This window comes from Saimiri boliviensis, chromosome 19 (assembly GCF_048565385.1).
Source record: "Saimiri boliviensis isolate mSaiBol1 chromosome 19, mSaiBol1.pri, whole genome shotgun sequence".
Taxonomy (NCBI): Eukaryota; Metazoa; Chordata; class Mammalia; order Primates; family Cebidae; genus Saimiri; species Saimiri boliviensis.
Genome location: NC_133467.1, coordinates 23,573,140 through 23,590,708, shown reverse-complemented (window position 1 = coordinate 23,590,708; position 17,569 = coordinate 23,573,140). Strand labels below are relative to the sequence as shown.

Sequence of the window (17,569 nt, the reverse complement as noted above, 5' to 3'; positions counted from 1 at the left end):
AGTCCTGAGGGTCAGACCCTAGGAGAACAGAAAGTGTCTTTTGAGAGACACATTTCCACAGTGGAAATAATGAGACTTAAATATTATATACACAGTTCAACCATTTTTATGTGTAAAGGTAGTAGATTTACTCTACAAGGACACACCTTTTTTTTTTTTTTTTTTTTTTTTAAGACAGTCTTGTTCTATCTCCGAGCTTGGAGTGCAGTGGTGCTAACTTGGCTCACTGCAACCTCTGCCACCTGGATTCAAGTGATTCTCCTGCTGTAGCCTCCCAAGTATCTGGGATAACAGGTGTGTGCCACCACACCTGGCTAATTTTTGTATTTTCAGCAGAGATGCGGTTTCACCATGTTGGCCAGGCTTGTCTCTAACTCCTGACCTCAAGTGATGTGCCTGCCTCTGCCTCCCAATGTGCTGGGGTTCAGGCATTAGCCGCTGCACCCACCAAGCACTTCTGCTTACAGCATTTACAAACCCTGCTTAAAATATTTTAAAATTCTAAGAGAAGAGGAAATTGAGCTTTCTCGACTAATTCTAGGAGGTTATAACCTTCATACCCAAACTGGACAATGCTCGCACAAAAGAAGGAAGCCAATGAGGCCACCTAGAAGGAAGACTGGGCATTGGGCCCAGTGAGTCCTGGAAACCCCAACTGAGCCAGTCACCCCAGCATGGCCTGTGTGAGTGGATGAGAGTGTTTTGTCCACAGGCAATAGCCATCTAGCTGTGATGAAGGAGTCAAGGTGGTCAGCTGCATCTCTTTCACCTGTTTGCCGGTGTTACAGGTTGAAAAGCTGATGTTAATGTGAAGAAAAGCATCAAAGGTGACGAAATGATCAACCTGACAATGAGTACCATGCCTGCATTGTCCAGAAAGGGAACTGTGGAAGATTTGAGGCTGAATTTTAAAACAGAACTTCCTCACTCTCTGAATGTTGGCTTACTTGGCCTTTGATGTTCAGAGGTGGTGCCTTTATGTTGTTGAACAATGTTGATTTTGGAGAGAAAACAGAGTTTAAAAAACCCACAGGTCATTCCCCGGGGAATATTACCGGAATACAGAGGATAATTTCACCAAGGCAGCAAGGCCTCATCTCTGCTTCCAATAGATAGGAAGAGAGGAAGAGAGGAACAATACTTTCTTAAGAAGCTCAGCTTTATCGCTTTATCGCTTTATCTCACAGAAAGATGCCTCCAGTCTGTCTGGCTGAAGGTAATCGGCATGGGAAAGTCTTCTATGATTCTAACAAGTGGAATGTTTCCCTTCATTTAAAAAAGTCTTGTCTGGCTTGGGGAAATGAAACACTTTCTCCGGTATGAGTGGGCTGTAATCCCTGCTACTAAATACTCAGAAGAAATAAGGCGGTTGTGGAGCAGTCAGGAATGAATCACTTGTCTCCCTGGAATATTCAGATAACCAGATCAAAAGTACATTCTGCTGGGTTTTTTAGTCTAATAGACTAAGGGTCTCCACTTTGCTATATTCTGGGAAGCAGCATAGAATGAAGGGAAAAAAGCTGGTCGCTGTTGTCATGCAAATCTGCAAAACAAAAAAATTCTGAATATTGCTGTTAAGGGGCTATGTGACCTTGAGCAAGGTATTAACTCCCTGAACTTCAGGTTCTTCATCTGTAAAATAGTATATCTGTAAAATGCAAATTATTTTCATATCCTAGTGCTGTAGCTTTAAAAATATAAAATAAAATGGATAAGATAATCAGAATAAAGAGCCTGGGATATACAGTCACTCAAAATATAGCAGCATGTAAAGATCCCATTAGTAATACTAATTTTACAGTTCGCCATTTGGAGATGATCCGCCAAAGCTGCTTATGCAGAGGCGACTGAGAATGCGCCTGTCCTTCAGAATATGAATAAATAACTGTCAACGATGTCCCAAGCCTAGAAAAACCTATCAACCTGGATGGGTGGGAAATTTCTAGGCTAGTATTGAGAAGCCCATTTCTTGAGAAATAGGTCCTGGACTGAGTGAAGGAAAAGAAAGAGTAAAACCCATGGTAAAGCAGCAAGGCTCTCTAGCGGGGCTGGAAAGGATGACTTGAATTCTAGAAGAGGAAGTAGGGAAGACACTTGACCTCGTGAAATGAATTCAAAGATCTTCAGGAATCTCCAATCGTAAATGACACCATAGCCATATCTTCCATGGAACACTGCTTTCCAGAGATGCTCAGTGAAAAAAGAGTACCGTGGTCAAATGTTTGGAAACACTCCAAGGAGGTAGCTACCTCTTGAAGACTCTAATGCACATCAGCATGTTAAACACTGAGAAGTCCTGCAAAGCAGAAATGTGCTTCACATGTGCTAAGCCAGTGGTTTCCCAATATACTTGATTATGGATACTTTTTTCCCTACGACACCATTCTCTGATAGGCCTCCAATGACCTGAAATAAATATATATGCATGAGGTTCCTCATCAGGGAATAACTTTTAATAGAAAATATTGAGAATACTCTAAATAGAAATGCATAGCATTTACCTTTTCTGCATAAACTGTATACAGGCATACCTTGGAGATATTGTGGGTTTGGTTCTAGACCACTGCCATAAAACTAGTCCCATGAATTTTGTGGTTTCCCAGTGCACATCCAAGTTACATTTATACTATACTGTAGTCTATTAAGTATACAATGGCATTATCTAAAAAACAATTTAAACACCTTAATTTAAAAATGCTTCATTGCTAACAATGCTAATGATCATCTGAGCCTTCAGCAAATCATAATCTTTTTGGTGGTGGATGGTCTCACCTTCCACCAGCATAAAGTAAGACAGCAATCAGGTTTGACTTATCAATTGACTCTTCCTGTCAGGAAAGATATTTTCTCTGCAGTTTGCGATGCTGTTTGATAGCATTTTACTCACAGTAGAGCTTTCAAAATTGGAGTAAATCCTTTCAAACTCTGATGCTGTTTCATCAACTAAGTTTATAGAATATTGGAAATCTCTTGTTGTCATTTCAACAATGTTCATACCATTCTTCCCCAGGAGTTTATTCTATCTCAAGAAACCACTTTCTTTCTCATCTACAAGAAGCGACTCCTCATCCATTAAAGTTTTATCCTGAGATTGCAACAATTCAGTTACATGTTCAGGCTCTACTTCTAATTCTAGTCTCTTGCTATTTCTATCTCATTTGTACTTACTTCCACCACTGAAGTCTTGAATCCTTAAATTCGCTCATGAGGTTTGGAATCAACTTCTTACAAACTCCTGTTAATGTTGATATTTTGACCTGCTCCCATGATTCATGGATATTCTTAGTGGCATCTAGAATGGTGAATGCTTTGCAGAAGGTTTTCAATTGACTTTGCCCAGATTCATCATATGAATTGCTGTCTGTGGCAGCTATAGATTTATAAAATGTATTTTTTATTGTGAGGGGGCATAGAGTCTCATCCTATCATCCAACCTGGAATACACTGGTGCCATCATAACTCACTGAAGACTTAACTCCTGGGCTCAAGTGATTCTCCCACCTTGGCCTCCCAAAGCACTGGGATTATAAGCTTTAGCCACTGTGTCTAGTCCAAAATGTATCTCCTAACTAGTGAAACTTGAAAGTCAAAGTGACTCCCTGATCCATGGGCTGCAGAATGGATGCTGTGCTACCAGACATGAAAACAGTATTCATCTCCTCATACGTCTCCTTCAGAGCTCTTGGGTGAGCAGGGACGTTGTCAAATGAGCAGTAGTATCTTGAAAGAAATCTCTTCTCTGGGCAATAGCTCTCCACAGTGAACTTAAATAGTCAGTAAACTGTGCTGTAAGATGTGCTGTTATCCGAGCTCTGTATTTCCACTGATAGAGCACAGGCAGAGTAGATTTCGCATAATTCCTAAGGGCCTTAGGAGTTTTGGAATGGCAGATTGAGCACTGGCTTCAAAGTGAAGGTGCCAGCTGTGTTAGCACCTAATAAGAGAGTCTTCCTGTCCTTTCAAGCTTTGAAGCCAGGCATCAGTCTCTTCTCTGGCTATGAAAATCTTAGCCATTTTGTATATCCTAAAAATCTGTCGTTTAGTGTAGCCACCTTCATCAGTGATCTTAACTAGATCCTCTGAATAACTTACCACAGCGGCTACATCAGTACTTCTGTTTCACCTTGCCCTTTGATGTTATGGAGATGGCTCCTTTCCTTTAACCTCATGAACCAACCTCTGCTAGCCTCAAATTCTTCTTGTACAGCTTCCTCATCTCTCTCAGCCTTCACAGAATTGAAAAAATGTTGGATCTTGGATTACACTTTGGTTAAAGGAACGCTGTGGATGGTTTGAATTTGTGCAATACCACTTTCCTTTCCTTCAAGGATTTTTCCTTTCCATTCACACTTTGCCTCACTGTTTGATACAAGAGGCCTGTGTTATGGCCTATCTCAGTTTACAACATGCCTTTCTCACTAAGCTTAATCATTTTCGCTTTTTATTTAAAGGGAGATGTGTGATTCTTCCTTCCATTTGAACACTTAGAGGCCATTGCATGGTTATTAATTGGCCTAATTTTAATATTATGGTGTCTCAGGGAATAAGGAGGCATGAGTAGAGGGAGGGAGAACACCACCAGTCAACAGTCAGAGCACATACAACATTTATCAATTAAGTTCACCATCTTACATGGGCACAGGTCATGAGGCTCCAAAACAAGTTCAATAATAAAATCAAAGATCACTGATCACAGATCACCATAACGGATGTAATGATAATGAAAAAATTTGAAATAATGTGAGAATTACCAAAATGTGACACAGACACACAAAGTGAGCACATGTCATTTGAAAAATGGCACTGCTAGACTGTCTTCAGGCAGAGTTGCCACAAACCATAAATTAATAAAAATTTCACTTATCTACATAGTACAATAAAACAAGCTATACCTGTTTATATATTAAAGACCAACAGAACCCTAGAGAAAATAGTTCACTCCCTAGTTCAAAGATGTTCTAACCAACATACACTTGCCTTTCTTTGTGCTGAGTGCAGAATACAAATCCCTGTTTCAGCAAAATTGCAAAGTATCAAATGTCATGTCCATCTGATATACAAAACTGAAAATATTAAGTCTTATAAGCCCAGAGGCCACTGTATATACAAGTGTTGCTGTAAGCCTTGGTTCTTCTACAAAGAAAATAGTCCTATTGGTAGAAATACAAAAAACAAAACAAAACAAACCAAAAATATTTTTTGCAAGAAAGAAGATTCAGTCTCTTACCTACATAAGCAAAAATATGAGATGTATTATCATTTTTACATCTGTCTTATAATCTTTAGTGCTGGCTGAGACATTCATTTTCCTCTTTGTACATAGCCATGTAAAAGTTCAAGGTAAGAAAAACTTGTTTTGAGATTTGTTTTGCTGAATGATGGGTCCCTAAAAAAAATTTGGCTTTGCTTTTGCAAAGTTCAGCATTATATTGGGTGAATTTTTCATGGCTAATTATTTTTAGAACTGTTGTTATGGGTTTAGATGTTTTAAGAATATGGAACATTCACTGGTTTAAGTGGTTGTTATAAAAAGAAAGACTGTGAAGGAAAGCCCTCTTGTCTTAGAGCACACTGATTACAAATAAGCAGCTTCTCTCAAACTGTTATAAATATAAAAATTCCAAGGCAAATATAATAAACTCCCTGTCTGTGCTATCTAGAAACTTAACAGGTCCAAGGAAAGTCCTGACAAGGCAAAAAACAAAACAAAACAAAATATAAAAATTATGGAAACAGGGGACTGAAAAGGAAGGGTGTCCTGGAAAGCTTGACACTTGACTCTTTGATGAGGCTGAGGGAAGACACTCAGTTTATAGATTGCTGGTACGAATGTAAAATAGTGCCATCCCTATAGAAGGGAATTTGGCAATATCTAGCAACAGTGCACATGCATTTATTCTTTGACCTATTAATCCCACTTCTAGGAATCAGTTGTGAAGATACACCCCAACAGTAAAAATATCGATACATAGGGTTATTAGTTATGGTATAATTTTTAATAGTGAAATATTGGAAACAACCTACATCAACAAATAGGAGATTACTGAATAAATGGTATATCTATACAATAAAGTGAGATACACTTATGTTATTAATATTTTCCGAAAATCAAGAGTATGTTTATGCTCTCTTTAATATAAAAAATGGGGCCGGGCGCGGTGGCTCAAGCCTGTAATCCCAGCACTTTGGGAGGCCGAGGCGGGTGGATCATGAGGTCAAAAGATCGAGACCATCCTGGTCAACATGGTGAAACCCCGTCTCTACTAAAAATACAAAAAATTAGCTGGGCATGGTGGCGCGTGCCTGTAATCCCTGCTACTCAGGAGGCTGAGGCAGGAGAATTGCCTGAACCCAGGAGGCGGAGGTTGCAGTGAGCCGAGATCGCGCCATTGCACTCCAGCCTGGGTAACAAGAGTGAAACTCCATCTCAAAACAAAAACAAAAACAATATAAAAAATGGGAAATAAGATATGTGCGCATTTGTTTATTTTTGTGAAAATAAGTACAAAAAGGATAAGTAAGAAACTAGTAAAACTAGTTATCTCCTGGTATTCGTAGAAATAGAATGAATGAGAATGAGGCTTCTCTGAGTATATATTTACATATAGTTTTGACTTTTGAATTATGTTTATGTTGACATAGTCAAAAATATAAATAAATCAACGGGAATAACCAAAAAGAAGAAAACACAAGCTTTAAAATTTAGTACAAACAAATAATTCAATCTAACAATATATCAAAGTGAAAACATAAACTCAGAAGAAAAAAACATAATCCAACATACCAGTGGAACGCAGTATTCTAACTGTATACATTCAGTGGATATATTCTAAGGACAAGAAAAATTGCAAAAATATCTTGAACTTTAGCGTGTAGGATTTTATTGGTAGCGATATTAATGTATTAATTCTGAAATTAATTTTCATGTATTATGGAATTGAGTGAATGAATAAATATGTTGATGTTATTGGGAACTAAAATTATCATTCTGAAAGTAGAGAAATACAAGTATGGACTTGGCAAATGAAAGAAAGACCTGCAGTGAGATAACCAGATAAACTCATTATTTTAAAAATTATGAATGTCCTAGCTCTGTTCATGAAAAGGCCTAGATTCAATCATATCTTAATAGACACGAGGACACCTCTTTCTCAGAACATAGTTTCCAAATGCCATTATCCATTAAAAGGAACAGTGTCTTCCTGGAGAAAAAAAAAAAACCGATTCTAGGTCTGGGTTAGGTCAAGTACAAAGTTAGCCTGGAATTTCTTGCTGAATCAGAAATAAGAACATGCTCAAAAACATGGGAACATGTCACAAAGACACACAAGGCAACTTGAATCTTCACTGGCCACATTTAGGACAATTGAGCATCAAAAAAAAAAATGATAAGAATAATAGACTCTAAAACTTAAAACAAGAAATAATCCATAGCCCACAGAGGGGGAAGAGAGGGGAAACTCTTATTTTCAGAACATCAAAGAGTAATTATAGAAGAAATGATAGGATTAGAGAAGCATCACTGTGCAGAACACCACTGTAATAATCAATTCAGGCAAGTATTATTAATGGAGGTATTACTATTACATGAAACTGGTTGGAGAACAAGACATTCATACGGTCTCAAGGTGTCACCCTAAAGATAACTTATCAATTACAAATGGAAAATGGTGCTTTTACAATGAAGAAATCTGGCAGAAACCATCTTAATCTGGTTATCAAATTTAATATCACCAATCATGGATCTTACTGAGTCATTTGTCTCCTAATATGATGCACCAGGAAGGAAGCAGCATCATTAATGTTGTATTCTTTTGCATTCAACAGACCCAGGGTAAAGGCAGCTTTCTCACTTACTAATCAGAATTGTTGGTTTTAATTTATTTTAGATTTTAAGATTTCTTACTTTCTTGTCAGCTGAGACATTTACTTAAGATGATTTTTATCTTTTATTCAATATTTTGATTACTTTAGGTTGGAGGGCCATTCAGAGTTTCCAATGCATTATATTGACATAAATAGAAAACAGCATGGTTTCCTTTGAAAATGTCTAACTCAAAAGTTACTCATGTATGTCACTCAGGTTCACATAGCCCTTTTGCCTAGTAATGTGGTATCATGTGGCAAGGCTATAAAAATGTTTACAATCTTTTATTTAACAATATGACTCTTGAGAGTTTATTCTAAGGAAATAACTTAATAGAACAAAACACTATTAGCACAAAACATAGCAATTTGATTTGGGCAACCGAACACTGGAAACAACCTAAATGTCCATTAGGGGAATCACTTACAAAGCAGACATTGAAATATTCATTGTGGAGATTATGAGAATATAGAAGATAGTTATGAGACTAAATTTGAAAACCTGAACACAAAGCTTACATATACTCCAAATGCAACTTAACAAAAAATATGTGCATATAAGGATAAAATGGTACAAGAAAAATTAGACTGATAGAATTATGGCTCCTTTTGCTGTTTTAATTTTTTCCTTTTACATTTTGATACATTATTTCAACTTTAACTTTATAATTCAAAAGAACTTGCCACTCATCTTTGCCACTTCATGGAAAAAAGAGATGTGTTTGATTATTCTGTTCTTAGTATAGTTTTGGCAATTTCCTCATGTGTAAAAAGGGAATGCTATTAATAATTTCAGTCTCAGGCCGGTGGCTCAAGCCTGTAATCCCAGCACTTTGGGAGGCCGAGGCGGGTGGATCACGAGGTCAAGAGATCGAGACCATCCTGGTCAACAAGGTGAAACCCCGTCTCTACTAAAGATACAAAAAATTAGCTGGGCATGGTGGTGTGTGCCTGTAATCCCAGCTACTAGGGAGGCTGAGGCAGGAGAATTGCTTGAACCCAGGAGGCGGAGGTTGCGGTGAGCCGAGATCGCGCCATTGCACTCCAGCCTGGGTAACAAGAGCGAAACTCCGTCTCAAAAAAAAAAAAAAAAAAAAAAAAATTCAGTCTCAATGAGGCAATATAAAATTAAAGAATCTAGCCTAGTAATTGGCACATGGAACATAATTAATAAATCATTAGGGACTTTTTCTCTCACCCCTAAATAGGGAGGGATCAGTGCTCCCCTAGAGGTCCACCGTAAAGGTGGCAGCACCAATACCTAGGGGAGAAGATCTTGGGGGAGATAATTACTGAGCAGAGAGTGAGCTGAGAATTCAAGAGCAGCGAAGTAAGAAGCAGCTTCTTGCTAACACCTTTCCACCCACGTTTCCCTGTTCTGCTGTACTCTGCTTATCCTTACATGGATGGAGGCAGAAGAAAGAGAACCAAGTTTGCTCTTAGTCATTCATGATGCTGTTTAATCTGCCTTCTGTCTTTCTTATCAGTTCAAACTAGAATGTAGACCTAAATTTAAGTCCCTGTTCTGTCACTTATAAAGTGACCCTGGACAAAACACTTGTGTTCTCTGAAGCTCAGACAACATTCTTCATTTGTAGAATGAGAAGACTAATCTATATTCCGCTTGGGTCGCAAGTCTTTTGTATACTTTATAAACTAAACATGCGTGAGTTGCTAGTATCATTATGTTGGTAAAGTTATTCTGAGATATGATAACAGAACTGTTTCATCTAACTCCCAGGTTTAGAGAGTGTGAAATTAAAAGGCTTTATCTTCAAATATGACTTAAATCCTATTTTTCTCATCACTTTCCTCCACCAACAAACTCTCAGGAAATGACAAATTTTACATAGTTAAACGTAAGCTTTGTATAGTCTATGACATCCACATGCTTAAATTATATATTCAAAAACTACTTATATTCTTTTCGTGTACATCTAAATTGAAGAAACTTATTGAGGGTTGGAAGAATACACATTTTTCATCAAATACTGCATGTGTGACAGAATTTTCCTAGGCATGTGTTGGCCACTAACAGTACTAACACATAGGTGAATGAGGAAATCAAAATGGAGATCTTGCAAGTTTTGTGATAACGGGTGAATTGTTCAAATGAAGAGATAAGTTGTGAAATATTAGTATGAGTAAAGATTATTTACAATGAAAGAACTTTTGTCAATAGCTATGAGAATTTTACCGTTGACCCAGCAATTCCATTTCTTTCTTCAGAAATGCCCATGTAGGTATACAGACAAAAAGTTATTCACCATGGTATTGTTTTTCATAGCAAAAATTTTAAAAATCAGAAACTATCTAAACTATGGTACATCTAGGTCATAGAAATAAACCACCTAAAATGTTCATATAAGCATATGTTTTTATTAACTTGGCTTATGTTATATAGTATCCACCATATTATTAAATACAATATCCCCAACTGCATTTATAAAAAGAAAATATTGTTTATTAGTAAACAATGTTGTAGTAAATAGTGCTGGACTTTAGAGCCAGATAATCAAGGTTAGAATCCCAGATTCTAACTTATTAACTGATGTATTACTCCTTTCTCATTCTGCTAATCAAGGCATAACCAAGACTGGGAGATGGGGTAATGTATAAGAAAAAGAGGTTTAATTGAATCACAGTTCAGCATGGCTGAGGAGGTCTTAGGAAACTTACGAGCATGGTGGCAGCAAGGAGAAGTTCCAAGCAAAGAAGGGAAAGCCCCTTATAAAATCATATGATCTCATGAGAACTGACTCTCTATCCCAAGAACAGCATGAGATTAAGTACCCTCATGTTTAAATTACCTCCTACCAGGTTTCTCCACAACACATGAGGATCATGAAAACTGAAATTCAGCCAGGCATGGTGGCTCATGCCTGTAATCCCAACACTTTGGGAGTCTGAGGTGGGCAGATCACAAGGTCAAGAAATCGAGTCCATCCTGACCAACAGGTGGGGATTATGTGAACTACAATTCAAGATGAGATTTGGGTGGGGACACAGCCATACCATACCAGCTAGGTAGCCTTAAGAGAGTCACCTAATCTCCACATATAAAAGGTTTCCCATTTGTACAACAAAAATAATGACACCCTTTTATAGGATTTCTGTGAGGACAAATGATAACTAACATAGTCTTGCATAGTGACTGGCACAAAATAGCTACTCAAAAAATTATAGAAACTGCATTTTTAAAATGTTGTTTACAAAGAGACTTTAACACTCCACTGTCAAAATTAGATCAACAAGACACAAAATTAACAAGGATATCCAGGACTTGAACTCAGATCTGGACCAAACAAACCTAATAGACATCTACAGAACTCTCCACCCCAAATCCACAGAATATACATTCTTCTCAGCACCACATCACACCTGCTCTAAAATTGATCACATAATTGGAAATAAATCATTCCTCAGCAAACACAAAAGAACAGAAATCATAACAAACAGTATCTCAGACTGCAGTGCAATCAAATTAGAACTCAGGATTAAGAAACTAACTCAGAACCACACAACTTCATGGAAACTGAACAAGTGGCTCTTGAATGTTGACTGGATAAACAATGAAATGAAGGCAGAAATTAAAACAGCATTTTAAAAATTATAGAAACAGTATTTTATTTTTTAGACCCATTTTATGTACAAATCAAAATTGAACAGAATGTACAGAGAGTTACCATCTACCACTCCCTACTCCCACACACAGATAGCCTCCCCCAGTATTAGCGTCCTGCACCAGAGTGGTATGTTTATTATAACTGATGAATCTACAATGATGTATCGTTATCATCCAAAATCCATAGTTTATATTAAGGATGTCTCTTAGTGTTGTACATTCTATGACTTTTGACAAATATATAGTGGTATGTATTCACCATTATAGTATCATAAAGAATAGTTTCACTGCCCTAAAAATCCTTGGTGTTCTGCCTGTTCATCACTCCTTCCCCATTAATCCCTGACAACTAGTATTAATTTTCCTGTCTCTGTTGTTTTGCCTTTTCCTGAATGTCATGCAGTTTCAATATACAGTATGTAGGATTTTCAAACTGGTTTCTTTCACTTAGTAATATGCATTTAATGTTCTTCTAAGTCTTTTCAAGGCTTCATAGCTCAATATTTATAGCATTGAATAATATTCCATTGTCTAGATACACCACAGTTTATTTGTTCATTCACCTATCAAAGAACACCTTGGTTGCTTCCAAGAGTGGGCAATCATAAGTAAAGCTGCTATAAACATCTATGTACATGTTTTTGTGTGAATGAATATTTTCAGCTTCTTTGGCTACATTCCTAGGTGTACAATTGCCGGATTTTATGTTAAGAGTATGTTTAGTGTTGTAAGAAAGTGCTCCACTCTTCCTAAGTGGATGTACTGTTTTGCATTCTCACCAGCAGTGAAAGAGTTCCCGTTGCTCCATGTATTCACCAGCATTTGGTGTTGTCAATGTTTTCAGCAATAGCATTTTGATCTAACTTTTCCTAGGTATTCTTTTTGAAGGAAATAATATGACAGATAATGGAGAAAAGATATACAAGGACAGTTCTGTCCTTTATTTGTAGTCCATCATTTAATGAAGGACCTTGTCCACACTTGATGTTTTTAACTCTGATCTTCCTGCCACATGAACTCTGACAATCTCCCAAATCCCTGCTGCTGGTACATTTAAGGCCCAGCTCACACTGGCTGTGCCTTATCAGGCTCCCTGTGGTATGAAGCATGACTTTTTTTTTTTTTAGATGGAGTCTGTCACTCTGTCACCCAGGCTGGTGCAGTGGTACAATCTTGGCTCACTGCAACCTCCACCTTTCAAGTTCAAGCAATTATCCCACCTCATCCTCCCAAGTTGCTGGAATTACAGGTTCCTGCCACCATGCCTAGCTACTTTTTGGATTTTTAGTAGAGATGCAGTTTTACCATGTTGGTCAGGCTGGTCTCACTCCTGACCTTGAGTGATCCACCCGCCTCGGCCTTCCAAAGTGCTGGAATAAAATGTTGCTCTGATTGTTACCTATTTGAAATACCACACCTCGTGAGCTAATTTGCAAGCTTTTATAGAGCAATAATCATATTTATGTTAACCATATATATTAGCATAATACCATGACACATGTCAAAAGCCCTTATATATTGTTATATGAATTGATTCTTTCTCAGTTAAGAGGACCACTACAGCAGCACTTCCATACCATTAATTTTGCATTTTGTGCCCAGCCCCTAGCTGTGAAAAATGAAATGAATCCTATGTTGTCATTTCCCTCCCAGGCCTTTTCTCCATATGGACATTGGGTGGCTCAAGAGAAAATTCAATCAGTAGATTTATTCAATGCACAAACTCTTTATCACCTCTCACTGTTTTCAAGTGAGATAGAACAGAACGTCCATCCAATGTCTTACAAATTGTCTTGTTTATAGTAGGCACTCAATAAATGCTTGTTGAATACATGCATACATGAATACTATTTCTATACATAATATGGTAGACAGATCATGGATACCCAAAGATGCTCAAATGCTGATCCCCAGAACTTGTGAATATGTTACATTTCACATCAAAAGGGACTTTGCTAATGTGATTAAGAATTCAGATGTTTAGATTGTAAGATTTATCCTGAATTAACCACATGGGCCAGTCTAATCACATGAGACCTTGAAAACTGAAAACCTTTCCCAGCTGGGTTACAGAGAGATTCAACAGAGTAAAAAGAAAAGAGACACAAAGTATGAAAATGACTCTGCCCACTGTTGCTGGCTTCAGAAATAGAAGAACTAGGCCACAAAACAAGGAATATGGGTGGCTTTAAGAAATAGAAAAAAGCCCTTGTCTGACAGCCAGCTAGAAAGCAATCCTACAACCACAAGGAATTGGATTCTGCCAACCACTCAAATGAGCAAAGTAATAGATTCTCCCCTAGAACCTCCAGAAAGGAACACAGCTCTGTGATGCCTTGATTTTAGCCAGGTGAGACCTGTTTCAGACTTCTGACCTATGGAAATATAAGATAATAAATTTTTATTGTTTGCCGTTAAATTTGCAGTAGTTTATTACTTATGCAACGGAAAGCCAATCAGACAGAATATACAGAGAGAAAGAGAATGAGTTCTTTCCTGACCATTTTGCAGATATTTGGTCTCCACTGGACAAACTTCACAGAAGATTAGCTGGATCTCTAGCAAACTAGCATGTCCAGTACTGCAGCTTCCCTTTCTTAGGCCCAGCATATGTCAGCTGTGTGCATAGAAAAGTCAAAGATCGAAAGAAAAGATGGTTGAAAATGGGTTGCGCTTCAAGTGAGGAAACAAGCGGTAGGAGATCGACATCTCTTTCCCGTGTGTCTCAGGTGATTCTTGTGAGTTTTTTTCTCTTGGAGGCTATCAATGACAGTCACAGTAACCTGATGGAACCTGGATCATAGTGAAGGAAATAAGTGTCCATTGCTTTGACTTCCAAGGACTCTAACTTCCTACAGCACTAGCTAAAGAAAGCCAGTTGGAAAGGAGCTTAAATGGGGAATTTCCTGAACATATTCCCTATTGTTAGGAAGCTGGGTTGGCTTCCTCACCTACAGTTATGCCAAGCAGTCACACCACTAAGTCCCTAGGGACATGGTATTAGTGATTCTTTAAACACAAACAACTTAATAAACATTTATACTAATAGCAAAATGGCCAGTGGCTGATATTCCACTTGAAGTAGAATTGGCTATCCAATTGGAAGGAAAGACAGGAAGAAGTGGTCTCCAGGGAGCCAATAAAAGGATTGGCACCTGCCTCTGGATTGCCCATTTCCTTATATTACTTCTCAGTACTGGCAGGACCTTTACTTCAGAATATAATTTCATGAGTATTATGTCATGTCTCTGAGAATTTTATTCATAGATAATTTGTTCTTCTGACCAGAAAAACCTAGTTTGGGGTCTGGAGTCATTAAGCTGGCATACCTAGTTAAGTGTAGTTAGTAACAATAGTGGGTAATGGCCCCCAAATTCTATTGAATGACCAAAGTTCTGACCAGGAACAAGCATGCTCTAGCTTATCTCACAAAGAACTTGAAAATTTTCTTCAAAAATCCTAGTAGCTAAGATTTCTTAGTGATGAAGACACTAAGGCACGATTATTGTTAACTTGACCCTTAGATGACTTTTAGGGACTACTCTATAAAATAGTACAACTAACAGTGGCTCCAAGCCAGCAGACTCTGCTATATAAGATTGATTGAGTGTCCGCTCTGGTAAAATAGGTTGTTTTATAAATACATTAGAATTCATTTGCACTTTCTACACAGACCCAAGGCCAGAACTTTCCCTGGAATAGGTCTGTGTTTTGCAATCTGCTACTCCATAGAGAGATTTGAGTTTACTTGGCAATTTAGGGCTGCTTATATGTGACAAGCTATTCTGTTTCACTTCTCTATGCTTTAAGCAATTGCTACACTTAATAACTCCAAAATGCCTGGTCTCAATTTGACAAAAATACCCCAAGTAGGGAAATCCTTATGTGAATATGTAAATAGTCACAACTGCTGGTTGATGATCTGTCTTCTCCTCTATTTGAGAAAAAGGGAGATCAAATGGACCAATCCAAATGATGAATTAAACGTGGGAATAGGTGAGAGAGAGAGGAATACATGGTGGGACTCAGTGTCCAGCTTAGGTAGTAAGCACTTTCATTAATAAAGACAGAAAATAAAGGAGAAATAAGTGGTGTCTAGGGGAAAATAATGAGCTCAAGTTTTAACAACCTGAGTTCCCGGATGTGAGACATCCATGTACATTTACCCAATAGGCAGTTGGAAGCAAATATTCCAGAGCTTAGGAGAGAGGCATGACCAAAAGCTGTTGGGACTGTGAAAAGGTATGGGCATTCTGGAAAACTGTTTGGCAGTTTCTTAGAAAACTAAACATGTACTTACAATCCAGCAATTGTGCCCTTGAGCATTTGTCCCAGATAAATGAAAAAAAAAAAAAAAGCATCTTTTTACACAAAAACCTATACATGAACGTTCATAGAAGCATTATTCATAAAAGTCCGGAAACAACTAAAACGTCTTCATTGAGTGAATGCTTAGGCAAGCTGTGGTGTATCCATACAGTGGAAAGCTACTTACCAATAAAGAGAAAAGAACTATTGATACACGCAATAACACAAGTGAATTTCAAAGGAATTAATGATGAGTGGGGAAAAAAAGAGCCCATCTCAAAATAGTAAATACTGTACAATTTTATTTACTTAATATTTTAAAAATAGCAAAATCGTAGGGATGGAGAACAGATCAGTGGGTGCTGTGCTTTGGGATGGGGAGTAAGGAAAGGGTAAGGTGTAAATAGAAAGGGGTAGCACAAAAGTGCCTTGTGGTTGAAGGATTCTATATCTTGGTTGTGGTTGTGATTACAGGAAACTACATGTGATAAAATTGCTTGGGTCTACACACACATATACACAAGAGCATATAAAATGTGGCATGTCAAGAACCTCTGCCCATTGTGCTAACATCCATACCCTAGTTTCACCATCAGACTGCAGTTATACAAAATATTACCATAGAGGGAAACTGGGTGAAGGGAACACAGAATATTTGGTATGTATTTTGAAATTTCCTGTGAATCTGTAATTATTTAAAAATAAAAAGTTTGAAAAATAATAGATATACTACATATCAAAAAGTTAATGTCATAAAGTTGATGAGTTTACTTAATGGATAGCTTTATTAATATCTGCCATAAGACTACTGAAAATTGTAATCGTGTAAGTATAAGCTCAGAGAAATTCCCTCCCCCTTCCTAATTGAAATGAGAAAAAGAAATCAAATAGGAAAGGCAAGCAGCACTGAAAACAGGGAAGGGTTCTTCCCTATATCATGGTATCAGCAACTTTAAGATCTGTTCTTCCAGAAACACAGCCTCTTGGACTAGCTAAGAGGAAACTTTGGATAACAATGTGTGTTCATTCTCAAAGAGAAAAATGGATAAATTAATTTTTGAGAAAAAAGAAACTCACCAACTTCATGCTGTGGCTTGCACCTTTAATCCCAGCTACCCACGAAACTGAGGTGAGAGGCTTACTTGAGCCCAGGATTTCAAGGCTGCAATGACCTATGATCGATTGTGCTATTATACTCCAACCTAGGGGAAGAGTTAAGAACAGAGCTGAGAGCAGAGAAGAAACAAACAAACCGGACCAAGAATCCCCACTCCCCTCTTTTTACTGGAATAAGCTGAGGCTGCTGGCAAACATGGCCTTTGCCCTAACCTGAACTATTACAAAAGTCATCAGATATTTTTTCACCAATCAACAGACAGAAGTGGGCAGAAAACAATCCTAGTTCATAACTACAACAAGCAGATAAACAAAGGCTATAGTGAGGGTTGGAAAACATTGTGATATACCAAAGCCAGGCTCATTTAAAACTCAACCCAAATTCCAAACAAAATATATTATTTAACATGTATTATTGCTAAAGGAGCTTGAGTGAGCTTTAGCACCAATCCCCACTCCAGCCCCTGCCTGATAAATCACTCTCCACTCTTTTCCCATTCTTCGTCAGGCACACTTGCTGTTTTCTCAAAGCCAAGGTATAAAGAGGATTTAGAGGAACTAGAACTCTAATACACTGCTAGCAGGAATGTAAAATGAAGCATCTACCTTAGAAAACCATTTTACCAGTTTGTAGAAAGTTAAACATGGACCCAC

The 17,569-nt window shown here is 37.8% G+C and overlaps 1 protein-coding gene across 1 annotated transcript in view; it reads right to left on the bottom strand.

The window, feature by feature from the left end:
- The window catches only part of SELE (selectin E), a 37,508-nt gene extending 20,477 nt beyond the window's left edge, over positions 1-17,031 (bottom strand). The window contains exon 1 of the mRNA XM_074389806.1: positions 16,877-17,031. Coding sequence (XP_074245907.1) covers positions 16,877-16,885 — 9 coding nt within the window. The 5' untranslated portion in view covers positions 16,886-17,031. The remainder of the gene's footprint in view (positions 1-16,876) is intronic.
- Positions 17,032-17,569: the final 538 nt, after the last annotated feature.